Below are 27,443 nucleotides of genomic sequence, written 5' to 3' on the forward strand. Positions count from 1 at the left end.
TGTGTCTGGTACAGACACATACACAAATGTGCATATGTTGAGTGTGTGAGGGAGGGAATCCAACAACAAAGCAGCTGCATTACAACAGCTACTCCCTTCACTCTCAACGGCATGGAGTCGAAGGAGGAAAGACCATGCTGCATTTTAGACTTATCCAAATGGGACGGATGAGACTATAAGTCATTTCTTTTGGGGGAAAAAAAGGCTCTATACAGCATTTATTTTGACCCATAAATATTTCAGAGTAAGCCTGGAAGTATTTTCCATGATCAGCCAGGAACTTGTGCCTGCATTTGTTGGTAAGAAGCAGGGGGGAGGGGAGGGGGGAATATCACGCTATATCTGTCCTGGGACACTCTCCAAGGTAAGTGCTAGGGATCTGTGTGTGTGTGTGTGTGTGTGTGTGTGTGTGTGTGTGTGTGTGTGTGTGTGTGTGTGTGTGTGTGTGTGTGTGTGTGTGTGTGTGTGTGTGTGTGTGTGTGTGATGATTATGATGGGGTTACAAATAAGACAGGGAAGCAGATTGGAATATATATATCTTCACTGAAAAAGAGACCTGTTGCAGCTCCCACAAACATGTTGGTTAGAGGCAGAGAAAGAACAAAAGACTGAGACTCTCTGCTGGGAACTTGGCTCCAGGAAGACTAAAACCACACCAGGGCAGTTCAGGTCAGGTCAGGCAGAACCTGAAACCTTTGGCACTGATCACAGCAGAAATCAGACTATACAAGAGCAGCCCCTGAATTCACCACAGTAAACAACTGCAGAGGACAGTGACGGGGTAGATTTAGTGTTAAAAACATCGGATATCTGACGAGACCAAGGAGACCAGTCATGCCAGGCTCTGGAGGAGCAGAGTGAGTAAAACAGCTGCATGTGGACAATGTGGACTGCAATATCTAGTATTGACATACTTGATACAGTATATTTGTTTGTGGCATAAAACTGGTGTTAACTTATCAATGTGCAAGTTGCATGTGCAGGTGATCAAGTTAAAAAAAAAAAAAAAATATATATATATATATATATATATATATATATACAAAATATACGTTTTACATTAAACTCAAAATGATTAAAGAATTAACAATATGTTTTTATGTGTACAGGCTCATGTAGTTGCTACGCACAGAGCTAAAGAGAGTCTAAATACAGCTCTGTGTCACATGAGGAAATTAGAGCTACAAGTGCAGAGTCTGCATGTGAGAGAGTCATAATGTGTCTCTTGTTTGGAAAGCCCAAAGGGAGAAGATTTCTCCACTGCCATCCTGAAACAGAAACACAGACCGAACAGACTCATTGTGGACGAAGCTCTCAATGAAGACAGCAGCATTGTCAGCCTGTCACTGGTGTGTGTGTGTGTGTGTGTGTGTGTGTGTGTGTGTGTGTGTGTGTGTGTGTGTGTGTGTGTGTGTGTGTGTGTGTGTGTGTGTGTGTTCTTGTTTAACTATATTCGTGGGGCCCAAAAACCGGGATTCCAGTATACTTGTGGGGTCAAAATGCTGGACCCTACGAGTTTAAAGGGCTGTTTGAGGGTTAAGACTTGGTTTCAGGATTAGGAATAGAATTAGGTTATGGTCAGGGTGAGGGTAAGGGTTAAGGTCAGGTATTCAGTTTTGATGGTTAAGGTTTGGGTAAGGGGCTAGGGAATGCATTATGTCAATGATGGGTTCCCACAAAGATAGTGCCACAAACCTGTGTGTGTGTGTGTGTGTGTGTGTGTGTGTGTGTGTGTGTGTGTGTGTGTGTGTGTGTGTGTGTGTGTGTGTGTGTGTGTGTGTGTGTGTTTGTGTGTGTGCGCGCCTGTAAATATGTATAAATATAGCTTAGTCATGTTTGTATTTGTTCTGAGATTTGTGTGTGTGTGTGTGTGTGTTTGCACTAGATTAAGACAGAGGAGCTGCAGCTCTTCCGGGGGGACACGGTGGTGTTGCGAGGGAGGAAATGTCGCCAAACAGTGTGCATCGTCCTGACAGATGAAACCTGTGGGCATGAGCGAATCCGCATGAATCGTGTGACGCGCAACAATCTGCGTGTCCGGCTTGGTGATGTCATCAGGTAGCCTAGATCTCACACCTGTATCTTTGCGTATGGTATATGGTAATCTCGCTTTGCCAGACCCTACATGTGAGGTTTGACAATATTATCTTGAATAACCAGGATGTTGATGTGTGTTTTATCGCAGTATTCATGCCTGCCCTGATATCAAGTATGGGAAGCAGATCCATGTCCTCCCTATAGATGACACCATCGAGGGCCTGACAGGAAACCTCTTTGATGTTTTCCTCAAACCATATTTTCTGGAGGCTTACCGGCCCATACATAAAGGTACTGCAACACCTCTGCTGCTTATCATACCACAGTAAAACAGCTCTGTTCATAACATGATCTTGTCCCAGGGGATTTTATCAGAATACAGCCTAGAAAATCTGCTTAGAAATATAGGAAATATTGAATATGATAGAATAACACAATGTAATTCTGCTAAATAATACACATCCCATTCATTGTTAATTTCACTTTACTTTACTTTCAACAAATTGTGTGTCCAAATACAATACACATGTTGGGCTATAGGCTCTTAAGGCAAACATTTGGATAGTCATCATGGAAACATTATTGGTCACGTGACAAGGGCTGGGAAGATTGTTTTCACAGAACCGTATAAAAATAAAGGGCTATACAATTATTATAAAGTTGCCTCAATCTTGAACAAAGAAAACCTTGCTGTACACAGTTTTCAGATGAAAGGAAACAGAACAGAAATAAAGTGCAATACACAATTTATTTCTTACAGCAACAAGTGCTCTACAGTGAGTTCAATATGTTTCTACTTCTAAACTGTCCTTAAAATTTCAACAAAGTACACAGTTGCTATACAATGTGTGTTTAAAGTATATATCCATTTACCAAATGGAAAGACAGTGATTGGCAGAACAGGCAGCAAAGTGACAGTACTCTGATCAAATGGAAATCAAATTTGTCAGATTGACAGCACTCTAGCCCAATGGATTGGGGGGGCACAGGGCAGCGGCCACCCAGGGCTCCCTCTCTGCCACCCAGGGCTCCCCCTCTAGACCCACCCCTGATCTAGAGCACACTTACTGTAGATGATGGTGGTGACTTTTTTATCTGTGTTGCCAGGTGACATCTTCTTGGTGAGAGGAAGCATGCGGGCGGTGGAGTTCAAGGTGGTGGAGACTGACCCCAGCCCCCACTGCATTGTTGCCCCAGACACAGTCATCTACTGCGAGGGAGAGCCAATCAAAAGAGAGGTCTGTGAGAGATTCAGCTTGTACCAGCTTTATATTATAATACACATTTCAGAAAGTATACAATATGTATTTATCTAAATGCACTATGTTGGTAGTTAGTGTGGGAGGAATGTGCTTTGCTGTTTGTAGGAAATTATCCAATGCATACACTGCAACTTTGGAACACATCCACCAATTTAAAAAAATGTTTAGATCATTGTTCATTGTTCATTTTCAAAACTGTTGTTCAATCCATTGCTGAATCATCTACCATAATTTGTCACTTTTTCCCAAGCTGTCAACCACCCCTCTCTTGTCCATAGTACATTGCAGTGCAGAATAACTCCATGAACGTGACACTTAAAATGTTCGAATTTCTGTCTGCATGTTGGCCTTGAAAAATATACTTAATTCATGTCATTTTCCAGTATGAAAGATCTACATATTGAAAACTAGGCTAGAATACTGTATATACTGTAGTAACTGTGACACAGGGTTGTCTACAGACTTGATGCCCTCATGGATGTATATTTTTCATGCTGCAAAGATGTCTGGTCCACCAGGCCAATTAAGTATCTTGTCATCTTCCTGGAGCTGACCTGAGACGATGTTTGGTTCAATATAAACACTCTCAATTTCACTTTTGGACAGCATTAAGGTTAAGCCACATAACAGTGAGCAAATGATAATAATTAAGTTTTAATGGGCCTATTAATGGTGCAAGGAAACCTGCTTATGAAACCAGGCAGCAGGGATCCATGGATTCTTTGCACGTAACAATGCTGCAACAGAAACTTCAGCAAAGTCACCCAGTTTGGGTGATTTAATGTATTATTGGCATCAGGAACTGGGCCAATGAGTGCATACCACATTCATGACTGAGAACACACCCAACCAGGCGTGAATCTTGCATATCGCCCTGTGACAGGATGAGGAGGAGAGCCTTAATGACATCGGCTACGACGACATCGGAGGCTGTCGGAAGCAGCTGGCCCAGATTAAAGAGATGGTGGAGCTTCCTCTCAGACACCCCGGCCTTTTCAAGGCTATCGGTGTTAAGGTGTCATATACACACACAAACCCTGACCTTATACACTCTTATATCTGCTTCATTTGATTATAACATTAGGTTATTCTCTTTTAATGACTCCGGGGGTTCTTCCCTTCTCTCCCTCTCAGCCCCCCAGAGGAATCCTGCTGTACGGCCCTGCAGGCACAGGGAAGACCCTGGTGGCCCGGGCTGTAGCCAACGAAACTGGTGCCTTTTTCTTTCTCATCAATGGTAAGGCTTTGTTTTCACACAGTGACACAGTCAGAGCATTTGTACGCAGGAAGAGAGCAAGAAATAAGCTGATACTGTTTTTGCAGGTGAGTGAGAAACTTTAGAAAATTAAGTATATACAGTTGCTATAACCTGACTAGAAATTGCAATGTACTCATTGGTGTTCTTATTTATAGATCTGTGTAGGAGAAAATGTGTTTTACATGCTGTGCATTATTATGTGACAAGGTCCGGAGATCATGAGTAAGCTGGCGGGAGAGTCAGAGAGCAACCTAAGAAAGGCGTTTGAGGAGGCAGAGAAAAACGCTCCAGCCATCATCTTTATTGATGAGCTGGATGCCATCGCTCCCAAGAGAGAGAAGGTAAACAATAGAGAACAAGAACAAAATGCCTGTCTCTGTTGTACACTGTACTCTAACTTGTTTGTGTGTGTGTGTGTGTGTGTGTGTGTGTGTGTGTGTGTGTGTGTGTGTGTGTGTGTGTGTGTGTGTGTGTGTGTGTGTGTGTGTGTGTGTGTGTGTGTGTGTAGACCCATGGTGAAGTGGAGAGGCGTATAGTCTCCCAGCTCCTGACCCTGATGGATGGCCTAAAGCAAAGAGCTCATGTAGTTGTCATGGCAGCCACAAACCGACCAAACAGTGTGGACCCTGCTCTGAGACGCTTTGGTCAGGACAGCCACGCACACGCACACGCACACGCACACGCACACGCACACGCACACGCAATTTTTTTTTTAAATGGTGATGTCTCTCTCCAGGCAGGTTTGACCGGGAGATTGACATTGGAATCCCTGATTCGACCGGCAGACTGGAGATCATGCAGATCCACACCAAAAACATGAAACTCTCTGGCGACATCGACTTGGAGAGGGTGAGAAAGTGTAGCAGCCCGGGCCAAAAGAAACATCATTAATGATAATAATATTAATTATCAACTAAATGAATCAAAGTTGAAACAATTAGTTTTTTAGTGCAACTAAAAGTTTCTCTTCAAGCAAACACACCAAACATGTAGATCTAGCGTTTTTTAATTCTGAAGATTTGCTGCTTTTCTAGACTGTTGGAAAGGGTTTTCTGTCATTTTATACAACAAACTATTTTTATTGTTATATTAAAATATGTTTGGATATTCCCCATGAAATTAAATGAATTTGTGAAATGTTACTGATTTAGAATAACGTTTCACTTTCTTCACTGAGATAAAAGTGCTGAGAGTCAAATTCTTTATTTTCGAGACCCTCCTAATTTAAAGTGCTCATATTATGCTTTTTCCCTTTCCTTTATTGTGTCATATATCTTTTTGTGTACGTTATAGGTGTACAAAGTGAAAAAGCCCAAAGTCCACCCCAAAGGGACTTACCATCTCCAACAGAAAACACTGTTCACCAACTGCTCCAAACAGCTCTATTGTGCTCCAGCCTTTATTTCCGTGACGAACGTGTGTCACTTTGTAACACATGTTATAATGCTCGCCTAGCTGCTAGCGTGGTAATCCCTCATATTCTGCTTCTAACTAGCTAGCAGTACTTACTGCGTATGTGCGACTCCCAACAAAGATGGTACAGAAGTGAGATGCCTCACTCTATAGCTAAAACAGAGAGCTCAACACACAGGGTGAAAAGAGGAGCTGCAGCAATGTGCAGTACAAAAAATATATATAGTGTTTTCTGAAAATTAAACCACATAAACCTATTCTGGTACAACCTCTAAATACAATTATGTACCTGAAAATTACATGAAATCCACTTTATTTCTGTAACTTTTCAATGATATAATTAGACAGAAAACGCTATAACGTAAATTATGAACCATTTTTGAGAGAATAAAACTACCCTGAGAAAAGGGAAGATGGGAATTGTGACATATTCTTAGTAAAGTTATGATGATCTGATATATAAATATTCACCTTCAGGTGCTAACCTGGCAATAACCGATTTAATTGAGTTCAATAAAATTCACTCTCATGCGGGTGGAATTACAGTGTAACAGCACAGGTCTAACAGTCAGTGTCTAATTTAAGTGTTGAAAAAAGAGCTATCAACAAAACTGTAACACCGCCTTCTGATGGCATCAATCCCAATCTTTATATGCATTTGTGCTGTTTAATAAAGTAATATTTACGTTAACGTAATATCTATCTATTAACATATCTCAGATTGCCAAAGAGACCCATGGTCATGTAGGCGCCGACCTGGCTGCTCTGTGCTCAGAAGCTGCTCTGCAAGCCATCCGCAAGAAGATGACCCTCATAGACCTGGAGGACGAATCCATTGATGCTGACCTGCTCAACTCACTGGCTGTCACCATGGATGACTTCCAAGTACACACACACACACACACACACACACACACACACACGCATGCACGCAAATACACACATACAGACTTTTGCTCTTCCAGACCGTATCTGGGTGTACTAATCCCTCAATGAACACTACTGTGCATCTCGTCATTTATAACCACACGATAAGAGGTAGACGTGAATATTTTTTAATGAATATGCAAAGAAAGATGCATCGCCTTTCAGTGCCTCCGTAAATTCCGCCGTATGTCCCTCATTTAGGCCGGATATTCGTTGCCTTGGGCTTTCTTTCTGTTGGCATTTTAAATCCCGGTCGATTTATGAGGACTATGGTTAACCTTTTTTTTAGATCTCTGCAGGGTAAATCCAGAAAGCTATCTAGACTATCTGTCCAATCTGAGTTATCTGTTGCACGACTAAGAACGTACACGTTCCACCAAAACAAGTTATTTCTCAAGGCTATTTTGCCGTTGCTCCCTATGGCTCTTAGCGCCGCCCAAGATGATTGTGATTGGTTTAAAGAAATGGTAATAAACCAGAGCACGTTTTTCTCCCATCCCGGAATGTTGTGGACTAGCCAGGCCCTCCTCCGCAGCGCTGTGGAGGAAGGTCTGGCAATGCGAGACTACCTTTCCCTAACACTCATCATGTCCTCCCTCAGTGGGCGCTGAGTCAGAGCAACCCATCAGCTTTGAGAGAGACTGTTGCAGAGGTGCCTCAGGTGAACTGGGAGGATGTCGGAGGACTGGACCAGGTCAAGAGAGAACTGCAAGAGCTCGTTCAGGTGGAAGAAACACTCACACTCACGCCGCCAAGCTCTGCACATACCTCAAAAACACAATCCCCATCAACAATCCCATCCATCTTCATCTCACTATTCCCAGTACCCTGTCGAGTATCCGGACAAGTTCCTGAAGTTTGGTATGACTCCATCTCGTGGAGTGTTGTTCTACGGCCCTCCGGGCTGTGGGAAAACCCTGCTGGCTAAGGCCATCGCCAACGAGTGCCAAGCAAACTTTATCTCCATCAAAGGACCTGAGATGCTGACCATGTGGTTTGGAGAATCGGAGGCCAATGTCAGAGATGTGTTTGATAAGGTGAGAGCAGAGAAAGGAAAGAAAATTAATAATTGTAGAAGGATAGAAGTAAGAGGATTTGTTTCACACTGTAACCTTGCTGACCTTCTCTGCCTACAGGCCAGACAGGCAGCCCCTTGCATCTTGTTTTTCGACGAGTTAGACTCCATTGCCAAATCTAGAGGAGGCGGAGGTGGGGATGCGAGTGGTGCAGCTGACAGAGTCATCAATCAGATACTCACAGAGATGGACGGCATGTCGGACAAAAAGAATGTCTTCATTATTGGAGCCACAAACAGGTGCATGTGTGATTTTGTATTTAATGATTATGGATTGAGAGGTCAGTACAATGGAAGTCGAGATGAGGATCTTTACCTCTGTGCTCATCTCACTTTCTTAACTGCTCTTATCACACCAGACCAGACATCATAGACTCTGCCATCCTGCGGCCGGGCCGTTTGGACCAGCTCATCTACATCCCGCTCCCAGACAAACCATCTCGCACTGCAATCCTAAATGCCAACCTCCGCAAGTCCCCTGTCGCACGAGTTAGTGATACACACACACACACACACACATATGGAGATGAATTTCTCTGTACAGTATCTTCCTTATGTACGCAAGAGACAGAACAGAAAATGGTTGTTTCATCCCTTTATACTGTGGTATAATGTATTTAAGTATAACAAGTAATCATTATAAGGAATGCTCCTATTCTGCCTTTTTTCTCTTTCCTTTTACACTTCATTCTTGTAGGATGTTGATCTGGACTACCTGTCTGACATCACAGATGGGTTCTCCGGAGCTGACCTGACAGAGATCTGCCAGCGGGCTTGTAAAATGGCCATCCGTGAGGCCATTGAGGCCGAGATCAAGGCTGAGCGTCAGAGGCAAACCAGATCAGGCATCCCCATGGTACTGCTGCAGCGCTTCTTGCTTATTTACACCTCAGCGTACTGTCACGGCATAACCACAACCCTTGGAAAACTTGATTCTGTCATTACTCATCTAGGGGCTTCCAGGCCTTGGCCGCCCGTGCATATATGAATCTCCAGGGATAGCAGTGTTCTGGTAAGGTAAGGTGAAAAGGCCTACCTGTCCCGTTGCTGCTCCGATCCATCACCCTGTCAGCCTGCTCTCCCTGCTCCGATGATGTTTAGCGTCGGTGTTCCATTGACAGTTCATTTGTAGACATTTAAAGATACAGACAATAACTTTAACACAAAAGAGCATCTCTGTTGTGGTACTAGGAAACATAACCTTTTCCTGAAACCTCTCAGCTGCTCTCAATCGTCCCTCCCTCCTTAAGCCCCACCTACCCCTAAGTCCTTACTTACCCTGCATAACAGCCATGCAGAACAGCCAATAGGAAGATAGGGTGCCGTGACAGTGCTATGATGTGTTAAAAAGGAGACTGATAATTGGGTCTCTCTGACACACACACACACACATATGCTCCACTCCTCAAAGCAGTACCAGGCTGTGTGTGCAGGGTACAGAAAGAGACTGTGGTAGATAAGAAAGTTCCCTAAAGGGCGGCTGTGGGTTTTGTAACTTTCAGCCTTTGGACTGGGAACACACACACACACACACACACACACACACACACACACACACACACACACACACACACACACACACACACACACACACACACACACAAACAGTGTATTGTTTCCATATGATATCCTCTTAATGTTTCTCTGCCTGCAGGATGAGGACTTTGATCCAGTCCCAGAGATTAGGAAGGACCACTTTGAAGAGGCGATGCGATTTGCTCGTCGCTCTGTCAGTGACAATGACATCCGCAAATATGAAATGTTTGCTCAAACTCTGCAGCAGAGCAGAGGATTTGGAAACTTCAGGTACACATATGAAAGTACAACACTACAGAAAATGTAGTCTTGATTTCTACAAAGCTTATTCCTTTTCCCCCCACCTAGGTTCCCCTCTGCTACTGGTACCCGGTCTGGAGGTCAGGGGTCAGGCTCTGGGTCAGAGAGGCCAGGCGTGTACAGAGAGGAAGGCAATGATGATCTCTATCAGTGACAAAATCTCATCATATAGTTGAACAGCAGCACAGTGTTTTCCTATTCCACTGCTGTGCTTGGCTTCCTCAGAGGAATGGAAACCGAAGCATACCGGGAGTGGAAATGGCAAGACACAAAGGGAAACATGGGGAAATAATAGTAATAATAATTTTAAGGAATCTTTTTTGAAAGACTGAAAAAAACATGAATTAAATAAGAAATCAAATGATAAATGTCTGTCTAGCTTTAATTGTTAGAATGTTGGATTGTTTTAATGTAAAAATCAATACACTTGTAAGACAGTGGCACTAAGATAAAATGAGAAATGAGTCAATCCTAATAACATAAACTCTTTGGGTTTTCACACTGTAATCTGTTTGCTATATGAAAGTTATGTAAGTTGTGTGTATGTGTGAGTTTAAAATGTGGTAAATAAATGTATTTGTATGCCTCTATGATTACTCTTACAATGTTTATTTTGTAATACTGAATGCGGTATTTTTGAAAAAGCATAATTTAAGAGTACAGTTTAGAGTACTATGATACAGTGGGGGGCATGATGGTTTCCATTTAGATGCTTCTGTGTCAGTGTCGTGGTTATTCTTAATGCTGGCTGATTGTCACACTGTCATGGCTTACTGGGACACTTGTATAGAACCGTTGTTAATGTTATAAGAAACACCTGCACTTTCATACTATGGTAAGTCCAAATATCTGCTGTGAAAAAGGCCCATTTGATTAAACACATATATGAATGTGCATCAGGTTCAAAGATTGGGTGTCAAAACTAGATATGGCACAGGCTCCTCAAAAATGATTCATCAAAACAAAAGGGTCAGTTCACACAAAAATAATAATTAATAATGAGTTTCCCACATACACCTTGTTGTTACATACTACTTCACATCTTAGTCATCATGTCTTGGTTTTGTTTTCTATTGGTATGAGGCACCAATACAATACACCCCAATACCATAAATCTAAATGGAATTTTCAGACTAAGTGTATACACATATGTATATATATATATATATATATATATATATATATATATATATATATATATATATATATATATATATATATATAAACACAGTACAGGCCAAATGTTTGGACACACCTTCTCATTCAATGCGTTTCCTTTTTATTTTCATGACTATTTACATTGTAGATGCTCACTGAAGGCATCAAAACTATGAATGAACACATATGGAATTAGGTACTTAACAAAAAAGAAGTAACTGAAAACATGTCTTATATTTTAGATTCTTCAAAGTAGCCACCCTTTGCTTTTTTTTATTAATAAGGGGGAAAATTCCACTAATTAACCCTGACAAAGCACACCTGTGAAGTGAAAACCATTTCAGGTGACTACCTCATCAAGCTCATTGAGAGAGGGTTTGCAGAGTTATCAAAAAAGCAAAGGGTGACTACTTTGAAGATCAATTTTTTGATAGCGCTGCAAACCCTTGGTGTTCTCTCAATGAGCTTCATGAGGTAGTCACCTGAAATGGTTTTCACTTCACAGGTGTGCTTTGTCAGGGTTAATTAGTGGAATTTATTTCCCTTATTAATAAAAAAGAAAAGGGTGGCTACTTTGAAGAATCTAAAAAGACATGTTTTCAGTTATTTCACACTTTTTTGTTAAGTACCTAATTCCATATGTGTTCATTCATAGTTTTGATGCCTTCAGTGAGAATCTACAATGTAAATAGTCATGAAATTAAAAACGAAACGCATTGAATGAGAAGGTGTGTCCTTTTATTTATATATATATATATATATATATATATATATATATATATACATATATATATATATATATATATATATATATATATATATATATATAATGCATTTTATGGAAATGTCCATAGTTCTTTTTGTTTTCTAACTGTGAAACATTTTCACTTATTTTTCTCCAACGTTTTACATAATCAAAAGCCAGTTGACAAACAGTGAACCTAAGGCCTTCATGGCCCCCGAGGGTCTGAATCTGGTCTCAATATGGTCTGGGTCCACCTTCCAGCTTCCAGCGGAACCTTTGTTACTTGTCTAGAGGGAAGGTGTTCTATTAAGTACCACTTGGCTGTTTATTTCCGGTGAGAGGCGGAAGTGGCATCAGGGGGCTTGTGGAGGTGACCGAATGGCAGACAGCAGAATCATTTTGGAAATATTAAATTAATGCGGAACCGAAACAAACAAATATCATCATTCTTTTAGCTTACTGTGTATAAACATCGTCGCTGCCATGGGAGCTCACCTGGGCCGACGGTATGTCACCGAGACGGGTACCGAGCCGGACCCATCGAGGAAATTCGAGTTCGACCCCCAGTTTGGCTTTCCAGAGAGAAGCGAGAGAGGTTTGTCAGTAGTTACCAGCTCAGTGAAACCCATACTGCATCCTGCATGTGTTAATAATAGTCTGAAGTGGAACAGATTTCCCTATCAGCCATGCTAGGTTGGCTCTTCAAACGTTAGCCGAGTTAGCTTTGCGCTAATGAGAGTAATAATACGCTGGTTAGCTTAACGTTAACTGGTGTTTGAGGAGTTCAGCGTCAAGTAATGTATTTACCCTTTACTGCTTATTTCGAACCATGTGCTCCAACTTGTTCTGCAAATTGTTGCTACCTCTGGAAGTCGGTGTCAGTAGACTCCACTTAGACAATGTCACCTTTTCAAATCAAAGAATGGACCATTTACAGTCTAGCCTGAATGTGGTGCATGGAAAAGCATTTGGCACTGTTGCATTGTCTAATATACGTATAGAAAAGTTAGAACATCTAGACAATTCTTAGATTAGTATGTATTATCATGAATATATACATAGCCTCTACTCTGGGCAGAACTTGCATAACAGACTCTGTATTCGTCCACTCCCACAGCCATCCATATAGTAACAAATAGTGTCAGGTACTCGTACATTGAAAGATGACCATGCACATTTGTATCCCTTTGCCAGAGATGGTAGCAAGCCAGGAGCAGATGAATCTGGCCCAGTTGCCTTTGGAGCAGAGAGACTACTGTGCCCAGTACCTCCTGAAACTCATGAAGTGTAAGAGGGACAACTGGCCCAACTTCCTGGCCTGCAAGCATGAGAGACACGACTGGGACTACTGCGAACACCAGGAGTAAGTGTTTACGGAGTTAAAGTTAAGACATTTGAATGGTTGGGTTTAGTTTGGGTTTTTTTGTAGGATAGACTCTTGTAGACTGTGATGCTTTCAGCAGTCCCACTTCATTGGTTTAACTTAGGGCTGGGCAACATATTGATATTATATCGATGTATTAGGCTAGATATCGTCTTAAATTCTGGATATCGCAAAATGACGCAAGTGTTGTCTTTTCCTAGTTTTAAAGGCTGCTTTACAGTAAAGTGATGTAATTTTCTGAACTTACCAGACTGTTCTATAATTTGCCTTTACCCACTTAATCATTATATCCACGTTATTGATGATTATATCAAAATTCTCATTGTGTATATATTTTGTGAAAGCACTTCTAATAACAAGGTGGAGTTTCCTAAAAACGTATCTCAAAAATGGAATCCATGTTAACTTGTAATGGCACTAGAGATCTTCAATTTCAGATAGGTCAATTAAAATTTCATCTTGTGATAATATGCAACTACCGGTCCTTAACTATATACCCGGTGTCTTTCTGCCTCCAGCTATGTGATGCGTATGAAGGAGTATGAGAGAGAGAGGAGGCTCCAGCTGAGGAAGAAGAGAGTCGAGGCTCAGGCTGAAGCTGCATGATCAGTGCATCCTCTGATGCGTCTTCTTCTCTGTATATATATGTGCCGCGGCTCACAATAAACAATATTGTTTAAGCTCTACAACCCTCTCTTATTGTCAAAACGTACAGTAATCCTCTAGATGACATCACCAAAACATTAGTGTAATCTTTAGTTCAACAGAGTTGAGTTTTGGTTATTTATTACATTTGTTTGCCAAATTCTTGCAGGTGTGATTTCCCCATATTTTGAACATGTAGTTGCAACCAAATTCAGATGACCCAATTGAGCCTGTAAAATGTGTCTGTTTTGCCTATTGGTGACACTAACGTCTGCACAATACATCCTTGGACAAAGCTCCAATATTCCCGGGCTGGAGTGGTGCTGCACAGAGTGACACCTGTAATACATAACGGAGCAACGCAACAACATTTTGGTTAACCTTTTTTTAATAAATTACTTCAGGCATCTACAAAAATGACTCATGATTTCAAATTTAGATGAATTGATATAAAAACTAAACCGTTGAAATTTTACTGACTCTCACCAGATGCAGATTCAGCCTAAAAAAAAAAAAAGTATTAGATGACAAAGTTGTTGGACATGTTTACATTATCTATGTACAGTATGTCACTGAATATACACTGGGTAGTTTGAAGGTGAATATCTGCTCTGGGAGCTCAAACACATGTCGGTTAACCAATCAGAATGGGTTTGTGGGCAATTTAAAAAAGCAATCGAGTGCTTCACATTTGCACTCAATATTACAGGGATGGCAGATGGGAAGCAAAAGAAAATTTGGGGGGGAGGAAAGGAAAAGGGTACAGGGTTAGATTCTTTCAGTCAGTAGTCTACTAAGTTCCAGTGGAGATTTTGGAGGGTAGAAAAAGGGAGAGCACACTCTCAGTTTAGGAGGGGGTGTATTTGACTCCTACAAGCAGGGAGAGCAGAAGGGGCGAGGGGAGCGGTCAAGTAGTCCTCTACAGGATGAAGGGCAGGATGGGTGAGCGGACAGGAGGGTAGTCGCGGAACTCCTTCAGGTAGCTGCGGTGCTTCCCCTTGGCCCACACAGTCATCTGGATGAAACCCACCAAGGTGAAGAAGGCCACTGGCAGACACTGGGTCATGAGCGTGAAGCCAAGCCAGGAGCCCAGCTGCAAGAGGGAGAGGAGGGATGTTACACACAGACTCGTACCACAAGAGGGCAGCAGCCGCACGTTTAACTAAAAAAAACTTTCAGTCTTTTTAAACAAACAAAAAAAAGGTAAAGTACAATGATACAATAGCTACATGGGACAATGTAATCAGGTGGACTAATTTCCCAAAGATTAAAACTTCCAGCTGTGCAATAAATGTGTATTCTTTTTAAGCTAACTTTACAATTCTCTGCTTTATTTGCAAGCAATTAATGCCACATTCATGCAGAGAAAACTTATCCGCCATCACTTGATGCATAAAACATGTGACCTCATAGGTGTAGTTGGGGCAGGAGACCAGCAGGAAGATCCAGGTGAAGGGGTTCTTGGTTGGATAGGGAATCTTTCTGGTCTTAGAGCCTGGATGAAGATAGCAAAAGAAAGGGGATGTCGAAGAAAGTTTGTTTTTGTTTTGAAATCCATCTATTCGTTCCTTTGGCCCAATATTAAAAGTAAATATACTGATGAATGATAGTTTTCTAAATTGAACTTAAATACTATGAAAACCAATGTTCTCAATTATCTTCTCACTATGAGCGGTTGGGTACTATATAAACACACAATTTCCTGCCAAAGTATGAGCAGTTTTGGTTATTTCACATGAGAGATTTCCATCTGTGTTGCTTTGTCTGTGCTCTTCTCACTGGTTTGAGGTGGGTTGGGCTTAGTTGAAAAAAAACAACAACTGATGTCACATACTTCTGTGCACCAATCAGGATTTAGCTATATTTGTATCAGGATCTTTTGCTTGTTGAGTCAAAATATATGTAATAATGTCTTCAGGGGCTTCAATTTAAAAACATCCTATATTACAGTAAAAAGCCTTTGTGTATGTATTCTCATTGTAGAGCTACTGTAGTCTTTGCTCTGTCTGTCTGTCTGTCTGTCTGTCTGTCTGTGTGTGTGTGTGTGTCTGTGTGTGTGTGTGTATACCTGGTGGACGGAGGTTCCGAAGAGCAATGTGGATGGAAAAGTTGCCGATCTGACAGAACTAAAAAACAACAAGTGATTCAATAATGTGTAGAGCAAAAGGGTATAAAAAAAACTAATGGACAAAATACAATTAAAATTATGTTTTTTTAATTTTTTTATTAGTCAACTTATGAAGGATAGTTTACAGAGCTAAGTGTTAAGGATAGAAAGATTCTCACCAAGAATATGACGAGAGCGAGTCTGATTTGTTGCTCCCCGTAGACTGCAACAAGACACAATTAACAAGAGTAAAAATGAAAAAAAGAGTTACAATGAAACGGTATATGTGAGTGTTTGGTGCGTGCATACTCACTGGGTGGTGTGTACAGTGGGTGGTTGATGTAATAGGCCATCCATGCTGCAAAGCCCCAGTAGTAGGTACAGTTCTGAATGAAACAGGAACATTGTCACTTACAGGCACTTTTTTTTTTCCCCCAATCACAAATTGAATAGCTAGTTATTCATCTTTTACTCCATAAAAAAAAACTGCATTACACCTTTGCCCATGTTAATGTAAGGCAGGCTATGACAGCTTGAGTGGTAGAATGCATCTCACCTTGAAGATGTTGCGTAACGGCATTGTTCCATGAGAGAAGCGATGGACAAACAGCGTCTCCAGAAGCCTCTTAAAGAAGTGGAACGAGTGACACATACAGGCGAGACTGAAAAAAAAAAAAAGGCACAAACACATGTGTTAGCTCCACTAGTTATTAAAAAGAGGATGCAGGTACATAACAGCCATGGACAGCCATGTGCTGAGAAACCTTTTATTCCGCACTCTTCCATCCAGCTCTCGATCTATTTCCTCTTCACCGACGATGCAGAGGAACGTCGGCACCAATCGCGGACTGCAGTGTTTCTAGCTTCCCCTTTTAGTATCGGATCAGTGTGCTAGAAATAACTGTTCTAATGTGTAAAAAGCCGAACTGAACAGAACCGGACTGCTTGGTAGAAACAGGGCTTTGGACCATCCTAGTTTCTGAAGCGCTGCAAATAGGAATGGCACAAGTTAACTCTATCAAATGCTTTTCCACAGTGTCTAATTTTATTATTTGACAGCTGCTTTTTTTTGCTTGGCTGCTTTTTATCATTTTGCAAGTGTTGGTGAATAAATGCCTTCCTTTAATAAATGCCACTGGTCTGGATGTATGGTAGCTACAGTCTTGCTAATAGTTTAATTAGTCTGTTGATTAGGAATGGTAACTAGATTGATCAGTGGGGTCTCCACTGGGTTTTAACAAACAATGAGTTTGGAGGTGAGACTGAATTTGGCCTATATTCTATTGAACAGTGGTGATATGATTGACCAGAATGGAAGACATCCAGTCCCAGAGCATTGTTGTTGTTGGCTAAAACTTAATATTCTACATACAGACCCAACACTGGTATCGATCTTTTTCAATCCAACTCTTAGCAAGAAAGCAAATCAGCGTATTTCCCACTACTCCTTAAAGTTGAGACAACTTAAGGAGGACACAATTGCTCTCTGGGGGACGAGACAACGCTACCTAACTACTGTATATAAAGTCTGTGAAGGTGTGTTGGAGACACTCACTGTACGACCCAGTGTTTACTGGTGGTAAAGTCATATTTGGGTGCGTAGATGAAGGGAACTCTGAAGTAGAACATCAGATAGAGAACCAGAGGACCGGTGTACTCCGTCAGAAAGACCTGAAAAAGGTAAGCAGGACGGGAAAAGTCAGAGCCTTGGTAGTCTGGCTCAACGGTTGTACATTGCTGGGATAAAGCCTGACATTTGGCGGGTCTCCCACTAGCCGGATGGTCCCCTCTTTTTTTCCTATCCCGGAATAGATATGTGGTGTAGCCAGATCATACCGCAGCACTGACACAGCGCTGTGGAGATAGCCCTGGCAATGTGAGACTCTGTTAAATATACTGGTTTGTTGTTGTGTTAGAAAGATATCATATTCCTTCTCTTTGTTCTGTCTCTCCCGTACCTGCCTCTCCCAGAAGAGCTAGTACAACACACACACACAAACACACACACACACATGCCCTTTTTACCCAGCGGGAAATCTCAATATAGCTGTCCTTGATCCCACTCGTCTGTTGTATGTGAGCTTGTCAGGACTGTTGGACTGTGACAGCATGACATATTGTACTCACTGTGACCCAGCTGATCTGGGCTCCCAGGTCTCTGAAGTAGAAGGTTGCCGTGGTTCCCACAGGGAGATGCTGCAGAACATCCTCATCCTTCAGAGACTTCCCCTCTGAAACGCACACACACACTTACTTAATGAGATGTACAGTACAGTACGAGTTGATTGTGGAGAGAAGTAGTACTATGATCACTTTAAGTATACTGATAGACGATCACACTTTGGCTGACTTACTGGGGTCGAGGCGAATGGACTGCCTGGCTGGGTACCACTGAGGATCTGAAACGGATACATAAATACGTCACAGACATTGTGAATATTTCTGTGTTCAGCTTCAAGATTAGCTTGATGTTAAATCAGATTTATTAGGCTTTAGACGCCTGCAGAGAGATGGCACTCACGGCTCTTGTGGAACATAGACTTGATCTCTCCAATAGTGGCATTTGGCTCGACCTTTAAATAACACCACAATAAATAAGTGGAGGGACATGTACACACACAGATAATAGCCCTGTTTTCCATTCATGATGGCGATTAGTTGTAAATTTAGCTCACATACCCCATGTGGTTTATTTAACAGCTGGTATTAGGGCACACACACACACACACACACACACACACACACACACACACACACACACACACACACACACACACACACACACACACACACACACACACACACACACACACACACACACACACACACACACACACACACACACACACACACACACACACACACACACACACACACACGACGATAGAGTAGTGAAACCTCCTGGCCCGAGGCGGAGTCAGGTAACTTAAAGCCATCATTCTCAATATCTGATAAAATGGCTTTATCTGTTTGAGTTGAGGCAGCTTACACACTACATACCCTCCGTCAGACCTTTCTCTTTTGCACTAAGAAAACCATTTAAAAATATGAGTATCTCTACCTTTTAGTGATATGAAATTATGTTAGATGTACAGTACACATCTAACATATGGCCTGAATACTGAGAGTGGTGAGCTCTGCTAGTCTACAGGCAGCAATATGTTCTTAGCTCTACAAGCTTACGCCAGCCATTTACAGTATGTTCAGTGTGACATGATTTATGTGGAATACCATCTGACCAGCTCAATAGAAATTTTATAAAACAATTTTTGAATTAAAAAAAAAAAAAATTATATATATATATATATATATATATATATATATAATAATATAAAACATTATATAACATTTAATTGGTGCATCCCTAATAAGGTCCAGTAACTGTGGCACTCTGCATGGAAAAATATAGTTTTGACCCGAGTTAAAAAAACTGTTTCATTCATAATGATGACCTTATCAATATAAAAGAAAACACCAGTGTTTCCGCATGTTTTAGCCCATTTAATACACATGGTTACTTTATCTTATTAAATAATATAATACATTTTTTTAAATGACTTTTAAGCATGTTACACTTACCTAACCCGTATGAAAAAGACTGACTCATAGACCAGTTTATGAAGCTTTGACGTTTGAATTAGTAGATGCCTTTAAACAATGTTTCATGCAACCACTGATATCCATTCATTTCTGAAGGTTACAAAAATAAACTTAGAGAGTGAGAGATGTGAATACTATCCCTTCCTTCATTATTTTGTAAATGACAGATGGTCCGTCTTGTACACGTTCCAAGTCGCTGCAAGTTATTGAACTGAAACGAATGGAAACCGAAAATTCAGAAAATTCCTTATGAAAACAAACTATGCTTTCTGCACATTACATAACTAGAATATCTCAGGCATCCACATCAAATTTCTCTCAAGGCCTCTGACATTTATGAAGTTGGTGACAGGTTTCTCCAAACATTTTAGCAGTAAGCCTATATTTCCCTGCTGGCCTGGACTAGGGGAGCTAAAATGCTTCTGTGAAATGTATACCAGTATTGGGGCGGCCTCTAGCTCACCCAGTAAGAACATTTGCCCTGTGTTTGCAGAGTCCTGCAGCGGCACAGGGTTCAAATCCGACCTGCGTGTCATCCCCCATCTCTCTCACCCTTTCATCTCTATCCACTCTGAAATAAAAAGGGAAAAGCCCCCAAAAAATGATTTTTAAAATAAAAAGAATGTATACTAGTATGCAATCACACCATACAAGCAAAAGGTTTGACCTAGGAGGAGACTTGCAAGATATAGTATGAAACATATTCTTCCACATAGATGAGCTCATCAGCCTAGTGTAAACACTTAATGTTTAGCAAGTTTGTGTCTCAAATTTGTTTGCTTTGTTAGAGAGCACTGAGTTTGGCCATACTAAGAATCAAAGGCTACATTAATCAGATTGTGTGGTAGAGCTAGATTATTTTAGCACTAATGCTTAGATGAAAAAGCCTAAAACTGTTACCCTTATTATAGTATTTTAGGAACTTAAAGAACTAGTATTTTCTGTGAGAAAAAGTTCCTCAAACATTGTGTGACCCATCTAAAGTAGACTGAAGAAGTCTGCTACTGTAAGAGTCTTGTCTTCTGATCACGTCGTCCAGAGGACTACAGGCCATTTTCAGCAGCATGACATCACTGAGAAACCGCCTCTCTGTGACCACTGCTGCCCCCTTGGTTTTTTTCCACAGGCTTCATTCAGTATTGAGATCACGGAGTCTGCCCTAGTAACCCTGACAAGAGTTTTACTTCTAACTCAGTCCGTTAGTTTAGCTCTGCTGACCTACTTCAGGAAACCAGTCCCCCAAAAAGCCCTTTATCCAGTTCCAGATCTATATCTGTCAAACCTGTGAAACTTGCTCTCCAAAAAAGGTGTTAAGATTGTGCATGATAACGCCATGGAAACTCTGCTAAGCCGACTACAGGGTATAATCCAACAAGGATAGCACTTTATACTTGAGAAGCAGGCTTTGATAAGCTGAGTCTGGCCCAGCTGACAGACTAACCCCACTGTAAACTTAGCTAATGCAACTGTATACACCAACAGGCCTCACACCAACAACACACTTAACCCTCCTAATGCAACAGCACTGAGTTACAGGCCTGACAGTAACAAATGAAAGCAGTCTAATACAACAATAACAAATTAATTAATTAAATTACTGTAAATATACCTGATAAAACAATGAATTTCAAGGTCCTATCAAAATAATGGTGGCTAATGCAACAGTGATACTAAATCCTGACTGTTAACACAACTTAAGTAGATCAGTCAGTATCACATTTACCTTTTCTGACTGTACTGCAAAACTCGTATTACATCTGAGACTAAACCACAGAACATTTACACTTCACGTTACAGCAACATGGTTCAACCTTAATGAGAGCGGAACCATGAAGCCAAAGTGTTAACTTGCTGGGTCTCATTTTTACTCAGTTTCTATCTCCAAAACAGACAATTAAATATTAGTTACAAAACAAAAACAAATTCTCTATAGTACATCTATGAGGGACTACTTCTACAAACTGCTGTATTTTGAAAAGATGACAATATCTATTGTGCGCAAACTAATCTGTCCTGCCCCTGTACCCAACTGGGGTTGGCGTCTTGGAGAAAAACATACGACTGGGTTGAGAGTAGGGCTGGGCAATATATCGATATTATATCAATATCGTGATATGAGAGTGGATATCGTCTTAGATTTTGGATATCGTAATATCGTGATATGGCACGTGTTATATGTCCCTGGTTTTAATGGCTGGATTACAGTAAAGTGATGTAATTTTTTGAAATTACCAGACCTAGCTTTTCTATTATTTGCCTTTACCCACTTAGTCATTATATACACATTAATGACGATTATTTATCAAAAATTTCATCATCATGTATATCATGTAATATCATGAACATTATGTAGGACTTTTTCTCTTCTTGGGAGAAGTTCAGGGTTTAGAGACCGCTCAGAGCTGCAGTTCCGAGGCCATCCAGGTAGGTTGTGGTATTGGTGTAATGCCTTATGTAAGGTCAACTGTACCTAGTATTATGTCTGCACAAAACAATCACCACAGAGTTTAATCAGCCGCTCTCAAACAGTTTCACAATGAAAAGTCAACAAAGTTCACAAAAGGTTGGATTTGTTGGAGGGCTGTCGTACTGGTTTGCACAGCTGTACTGTACAGTTGATATTTTGTCTACCCCTGTGTGTGTGTGCGAAAAAACCTTGCGTACCCAGCTAACAGAAAACAGCAGTGCTGTATCGTATGCATGTAAGAGGGCACACACACACACACACACACACACACACACACACACACACACACACACACACACACACACACACACACACACACACACACACACACACACACACACACACACACACACACACACTTTTTGTCAGAGATGAGGTTAGAAAAAAGTATACTTGTACTGAAATCAAGATGAAAAACTGTTAGAAATACGTTCTCACCTTGTCCAGGAAGCAGAGCTTGTCCTTGGTCTTGGCATCCAGTATCTCCACCTCAAAGAAAACAACAGCCTTTTTAGTTTTTTTAGCAGCTTTGCGCTTGACCGGGGCTTGAGCCGGCAGCGGGGCAGCCACCGCCGCCGCCCCGTTAGATGGCTTTTTAGTGCTGGTGGCCTCTAGTGCTAGGGCATCCATGTCCACAGTCCTCCTCCTGCACTCAGTATTTTTCCCTTCTTTCCCTCACTCTTTCGGCTCTCTTTTCACTCTTCACCTCTCAACTGTCTGTCCGAAATCTACGACAAACCATAGAGGAGCTCTCAGCTGTGGAAATAAATCAGTCTCTCCCCCTGTTTCTCTACCCCTCCCTCCTCTTTTTCTCGGCCATTCTCTCGCTCTCCCGCCCTCTTTGCCCCCCTCTCATTCTTTCACTTCTGGTGTGTTGCTTTATTTAACTGCCAGTCGACCCCTGGAGCGCGGACATACGCCACATGTGTGTGCACAGTTGCGTACACAGGAATGCCCAGTATCCTCCTGGCAATCTGTCTGCAGTAGATCATCTGCAAATACCTCATGAAGGAAACTTCATGAGACACTAGAGCAGTAGCTATTAGAGCAGTAGCTACATTTCAACATAACTCCTCCCTAAGAAAAGGACACCTGATGACTCCTGACACCTCTCAACCCCCGGCTAAGTGGGAAGATGGAGGAGAGGTAATATGACAAACAGCAATCCCCCTTTCCTAGTTTGTCCCACTCTTTTCCTCTCCCCAGCTAAATATAAACGTCTACTGTTAACTCTGCATGACCAACCCTCTCCCTACAGACACCCACCCATCTACGCCTTTGTGGTGATGTCATGGCGCTCACTTACACTTAGTGCAGTACTGTCCATTTGTCCATCTACTGTATCTACAGCCCTGATGTACATCACCAACCTTTGATCACACACCTGAATGGACCAGTTTAGGGTCTTACACACACACAGACCGCATACTTTTTACGGAGTGTGCAGACTTAGAAGCTAGATCTCTCGGTCACTCACATGGGGAGTCACCTTTTCCTGCCACCAAGGGGTGATAATACTCCAGACTCTGAGGGCTTAGTTGGGGCATTCCCCTTGGTGAAGCCCACCCCCACCCTTCCACTCTCTAATGACAAACAGTTGGGATTCAGTTTCCATGGTGGCAACATGAAAGTTTAGGCCAGTCATGTATCTATAGCCATGCTTCCATTCAATTGTCAAACTAATTTTAAACAAACTTTTAAAATGTTGCAAATAAGAAATGCAACTAATGCCTGTTTCCATAAACTGGAGCGAATAAACAAGTAACAGATAGCAGAACAAATGCATTATTATAAAAAGGAAGAATTATGACCAAGAAAGTCATAAAAAAATCATTTCCATGCTAAGGAGGTTTCACACCCTGAGGAAAGCTCATGCCGACACGTGTTGGTGTATTTTTAATGTCTTGCCCTATTTATTAAAAGCCTTTTTGTCACTTTTTATGACTTTCTTGGTCATCCTTTTAACTGGTGGTTAAAAGGATAACAGAAGCGTTCCTGACACTTCTTTCTTTTATAAATGCATTATTATAATTGAAACCATTTTTTAAAGAAGCAAGTGTAAAAAGTCACCATTAAAAAAAACATTTTTTCCCATAATGTAGACAAGAAATGTATGCAGCATAACAGTCAATCTTCATACTGTGGTATACTGTGAAAACGGTACACTGCTGCAACCCTGCAGGACACATGACACTACGGTTAAGACTTCGGGGAAATAACCCCATCTCAGCCTCCCTGTGCCAAGCATACCTACTACCATGGTACCTCCCCCATCTCGTCTATATAAAGCTTCTGTCTGGCAGTCTGTCCTGGTAATGCACTCTGGGGTGAGGGTGAAGCAGGGAGGAATAGGCTTTAATTATGACAGTGGACTTTTGCTGTTCTTTGCTGTTTTTGCCTGTACCGCTTATCCCAAGGTAAGACACCACTTATTGTAATCTGGAAAGATTAGCCTACTTTTTTTTTTTAGACAGATTAACTGGAAATGTCTCTTTGCTCCGAAAGTGCTTTTGTACACACGTCAAGATACTGATGGGCAGTCGGTGTGTAAGCAAGACAGACCACTGTGAAAGTGAAGCAGCTCTCTGGTGTTATGTGACAACTATCTATGTAATGACCCAAATGGATAACATCTACAGTTTGATTTATACCCCAAGATATTTTTGGTGTTACATCGTAGCTAACAAAAATAACGATTTACTATTTTTAGTTGTTAAAGTATTTCTGTTTGGCTTTAGATTGATGTGGTGTCCTGTAAAGCATGCAAAAAGTAAATAATAGAAACCATTATGACTGATTCAACAAAATGGTTCTTACATTTTAATATAATTTGATTTAAAAAAATGTTTAAAGGAATACATAGAAAGAAATGGACTGAAAGAGCACCTGTCTGCACTGGTTTGAGCATGTATCTTTTAACATGTGTACTGTTAGGGTATTAGTCACAGTCCACACCCCGGCAACGACCACATTTTTGTGACTTCAGCTAGCATACTTGTTGTAGCTAATGGTGCAACAATGCCTATTTACTGGATAGTCATTCAGTTTCATTGGCCACATACACAAAACATTTTCACCCACATGGTTGCATACTGGCGTAACTCTATATGCTTTTACCGTAGGTGTGTATTCAAACTGCAAAACGCACTATGGTCACATATGCCATATTCTGTAAATCTTTCTTCCACCTTCACAAAATCTTAGCACTCACAATGAATACTGGCCAATAGTTACAACATGGAAACATAGGTCTGATTATAACACAGTGGCTTCACACATACTTCAGAAATGTGCAGGCTAGTGGTATTCAAATGCAGCCAAGTGTATAGAGCCAAGTGTATGGCCAGAAGGTGTTAACTGAAGATACAGGTTGTGGTAAATGTGGTCACAATGCATACTTACTGGCTTATCATTCCATTTCAATGGCCATGGCCATGAAAAGGTAAGTCTAGCAGATCAATTAGGGGTCACAGGAATGGCCTTCTACTGACACATTGGCCAGTGCAAACAAAGTCCAACACCAGTGCAAAATAAATAAATAAATAAATAAATAAATAAATATATATATATATATATATATATATATATATATATATATATATATATATATATATATATATATGTGTGTGTGTGTGTGTGTGTGTGTGTGTGTGTGTGTACACACACACATTTTAGTAAATATTTCATTATATCTTTTAATGAGACAACACTGAAGAAATTACAATTTGCTACAATGTAAAGTATTAAGTGTACAGCTTATAACATTTAAAGTGTAAATGTGCAGTCCCCTCAAAATAACTCCACACACAGCCATTAATGTCTAAACCGCTGGCAACAAAAGTGAGTACACCCCTATATTAAATTCCCATAGAGGCAGGCAGATTTTTATTTTTAAAGGCCAGTTATTTCATGGATCCAGGGATCAAGGGGTACTTTCCATAAGATCATCTCTCAATGCAAATCAAACCAGCTTTTAGGCTAACTGAAATAAAACCATGCCAATCTCTAGGTATGGTGAAGGGTATGTGATGATGTGGGGCTATTTTAATTCCAAAGGCCATGGGAACTTTATCAGGATGAATAGTACCCTAGATCCATGAAATAACTGGCCTTTAAAAATAAAAATCTGCCTGCCTCTATGGGAATTTAACATAGGAGTGTACTCCCTTTTGTTGCCAGCGGTTTAGACATTAATGGCTGTGTGTTGAGTTATGTTGAGGGGACAGCACATTTACACTGTTATACAAACTGTACACTTAATACTAGAGCAAAGTGTCATTTCTTCAGTGTTGTCCCATTAAAAGATATAATGAAATATTTACTAAAATGTGAGGGGTGTACTCACTTTTGTGAGATACTGTATATATGTTTCATTATTTAAATGTTGTTTCACCCCTCATCTGTTGCAACAGCCACATCTGTCAACAGAAAGAAGAGGAACCGAAGAAGCACTGGTTGGGTCAGTTTCTGTCAGACTAGTTCAAATCCTGTCGGATGGGTTTTGGAAATTCTTTTTGCCAACATTTAGAGATGCTTTTATTGTAATTTTTCACATTATTAATGATAAAATACTAATACAGGCCTGTGTGATGAGTCAAGTCTGGATGTTTTTGAGACAATAACAGATATCTGTTTTTTCTTTCTAAGTTTCTTCCCTCAACATAGGGTCAGACTGATGCTGATGCGGCGTTAAACAACACATCACATCCAAGCCATGAGAGTTAATTTAACAGGGTTTGCACACTTGACTCTTCACCTGCATTATTGGGTAATAACAATGATAAGAAGCTGCCATGCGCCATTCCAGCCAGGCGAGCAATTATCTTGAACACAGTGGTCTGTGTTCAGCTAACATCGAAATTCAGCGTATCGAAGACCTAACAAATACAGAATGCAAGTGTAATTCGCCATAACTGTGGGTGCAGCTTGACTTTCAGGGACGATATTAGCCGATAACCGTTAATTCCCGTACACGAGAGGCCACAAATCCCCGGGTCATCGCAACCAGTACATGACAAGCGTTGTTGCTGCAGTATGCGATCTTTACTGCTCATGTTTAAAGCTCTATGACTGTTCTGGTGGAATTTACCCTTACATAAATCACAGGAAACCCCTGCATTGTTCTGATTAATTAAACTGTAACCCCATAAAGCGCCCCATTGAAGATTTAGACTTTCATAGACACTACTTACCTCGTAGTGCTTCATCTTGGCAGCTTGCACCCCCTTCCTTAATATCAGAGTCGAGTGACAAAGCCGCCTCCAATCAGCGGAGTAATGTGCGACTGCTGGGGCCACCTTAGGCGGGCACTACGTCCGCGCAGCAGCCAATCAAAACCGGCAGCCTTCAGACACTATCAGTGTCGTAGCCAATGACATTTGAGCAAATAGAGAGGTCGCAGCTTTGCTAACCTACCGGTCAATTGGATTATCATGTACCTATCATGCATTGCTCTTTGAGTAGCAGCTCTGTCCATTTGTGCGCAGGTCATGAGGTTTACCGATCCAACGGGCGACGACACAATGTGGA

The 27,443-nt window shown here is 41.2% G+C and overlaps 3 protein-coding genes across 5 annotated transcripts; 2 read left to right on the top strand and 1 right to left on the bottom strand.

The window, feature by feature from the left end:
• The first annotated feature begins 472 nt into the window (after nucleotides 1-472).
• zgc:136908 lies at nucleotides 473-10,401 on the top strand. Of its 2 annotated transcripts, XM_028600754.1 has the most exons (18): nucleotides 473-857; nucleotides 1,238-1,349; nucleotides 1,886-2,058; nucleotides 2,186-2,328; nucleotides 3,145-3,275; nucleotides 4,183-4,314; nucleotides 4,434-4,536; nucleotides 4,765-4,898; nucleotides 5,066-5,201; nucleotides 5,294-5,406; nucleotides 6,691-6,855; nucleotides 7,499-7,621; nucleotides 7,722-7,934; nucleotides 8,034-8,212; nucleotides 8,332-8,461; nucleotides 8,670-8,828; nucleotides 9,627-9,778; nucleotides 9,857-10,401. In XM_028600754.1, the coding sequence occupies exons 1-18, from the start codon at nucleotides 835-837 to the stop codon at nucleotides 9,960-9,962; spliced, it is 2,427 nt and encodes an 808-aa protein (XP_028456555.1). In that variant the 5' UTR covers nucleotides 473-834; the 3' UTR covers nucleotides 9,963-10,401. The 2 variants fall into 2 exon arrangements, with proteins under 2 accessions (XP_028456555.1, XP_028456562.1); XM_028600761.1 differs by lacking the exon at nucleotides 1,238-1,349.
• A 1,590-nt stretch (nucleotides 10,402-11,991) lies between these two features.
• Nucleotides 11,992-13,781, top strand: ndufb7 (NADH:ubiquinone oxidoreductase subunit B7). Its single transcript, XM_028593934.1, has 3 exons — nucleotides 11,992-12,306; nucleotides 12,906-13,074; nucleotides 13,614-13,781. The coding sequence occupies exons 1-3, from the start codon at nucleotides 12,195-12,197 to the stop codon at nucleotides 13,699-13,701; spliced, it is 369 nt and encodes a 122-aa protein (XP_028449735.1). The 5' UTR covers nucleotides 11,992-12,194; the 3' UTR covers nucleotides 13,702-13,781.
• Nucleotides 13,782-14,110: 329 nt separating this feature from the next.
• tecrb (trans-2,3-enoyl-CoA reductase b) lies at nucleotides 14,111-27,204 on the bottom strand. 2 transcript variants are annotated; one of them, XM_028593924.1, is made up of 12 exons: nucleotides 27,107-27,204; nucleotides 22,353-22,403; nucleotides 18,369-18,420; nucleotides 18,202-18,246; nucleotides 17,975-18,078; nucleotides 17,403-17,518; nucleotides 16,404-16,509; nucleotides 16,161-16,233; nucleotides 16,027-16,070; nucleotides 15,809-15,866; nucleotides 15,147-15,235; nucleotides 14,111-14,833 (listed from the first exon to the last, which is right to left on the bottom strand). In XM_028593924.1, the coding sequence occupies exons 1-12, from the start codon at nucleotides 27,119-27,121 to the stop codon at nucleotides 14,660-14,662; spliced, it is 927 nt and encodes a 308-aa protein (XP_028449725.1). In that variant the 5' UTR covers nucleotides 27,122-27,204; the 3' UTR covers nucleotides 14,111-14,659. The 2 variants fall into 2 exon arrangements, with proteins under 2 accessions (XP_028449725.1, XP_028449717.1); XM_028593916.1 differs by lacking the exon at nucleotides 27,107-27,204 and having other exon boundaries at nucleotides 22,353-23,104.
• Between the last annotated feature and the right edge of the window lie 239 nt (nucleotides 27,205-27,443).

The sequence above is a fragment of the Perca flavescens genome, chromosome 2, assembly GCF_004354835.1.
Source record: "Perca flavescens isolate YP-PL-M2 chromosome 2, PFLA_1.0, whole genome shotgun sequence".
Lineage (NCBI taxonomy): Eukaryota > Metazoa > Chordata > Actinopteri > Perciformes > Percidae > Perca > Perca flavescens.

Bases quoted from the DNA above. Each gene is read 5' to 3' on its own strand.
- zgc:136908 (XM_028600754.1), top strand. From the start codon at position 835: ATGCCAGGCTCTGGAGGAGCAGA. The intron at 4,899-5,065 runs GTAAACAATAGA...GTGTGTGTGTAG, and splicing joins TCGCTCCCAAGAGAGAGAAG to ACCCATGGTGAAGTGGAGAG. The intron at 7,935-8,033 runs GTGAGAGCAGAG...CTCTGCCTACAG, and splicing joins TCAGAGATGTGTTTGATAAG to GCCAGACAGGCAGCCCCTTG.
- ndufb7 (XM_028593934.1), top strand. From the start codon at position 12,195: ATGGGAGCTCACCTGGGCCGACGGTATGTCACCGAGACGGGTACCGAG. The intron at 12,307-12,905 runs GTTTGTCAGTAG...TCCCTTTGCCAG, and splicing joins TCCAGAGAGAAGCGAGAGAG to AGATGGTAGCAAGCCAGGAG. The intron at 13,075-13,613 runs GTAAGTGTTTAC...TTCTGCCTCCAG, and splicing joins GACTACTGCGAACACCAGGA to CTATGTGATGCGTATGAAGG.
- tecrb (XM_028593916.1), bottom strand. From the start codon at position 22,544: ATGGATGCCCTAGCACTAGAGGCCACCAGCACTAAAAAGCCATCTAAC. The intron at 18,079-18,201 runs GTAAGTCAGCCA...TGTGCGTTTCAG, and splicing joins GTCCATTCGCCTCGACCCCA to AGGGGAAGTCTCTGAAGGAT. The intron at 14,834-15,146 runs GTCACATGTTTT...TCCCTCTTGCAG, and splicing joins GCCCCAACTACACCTATGAG to CTGGGCTCCTGGCTTGGCTT.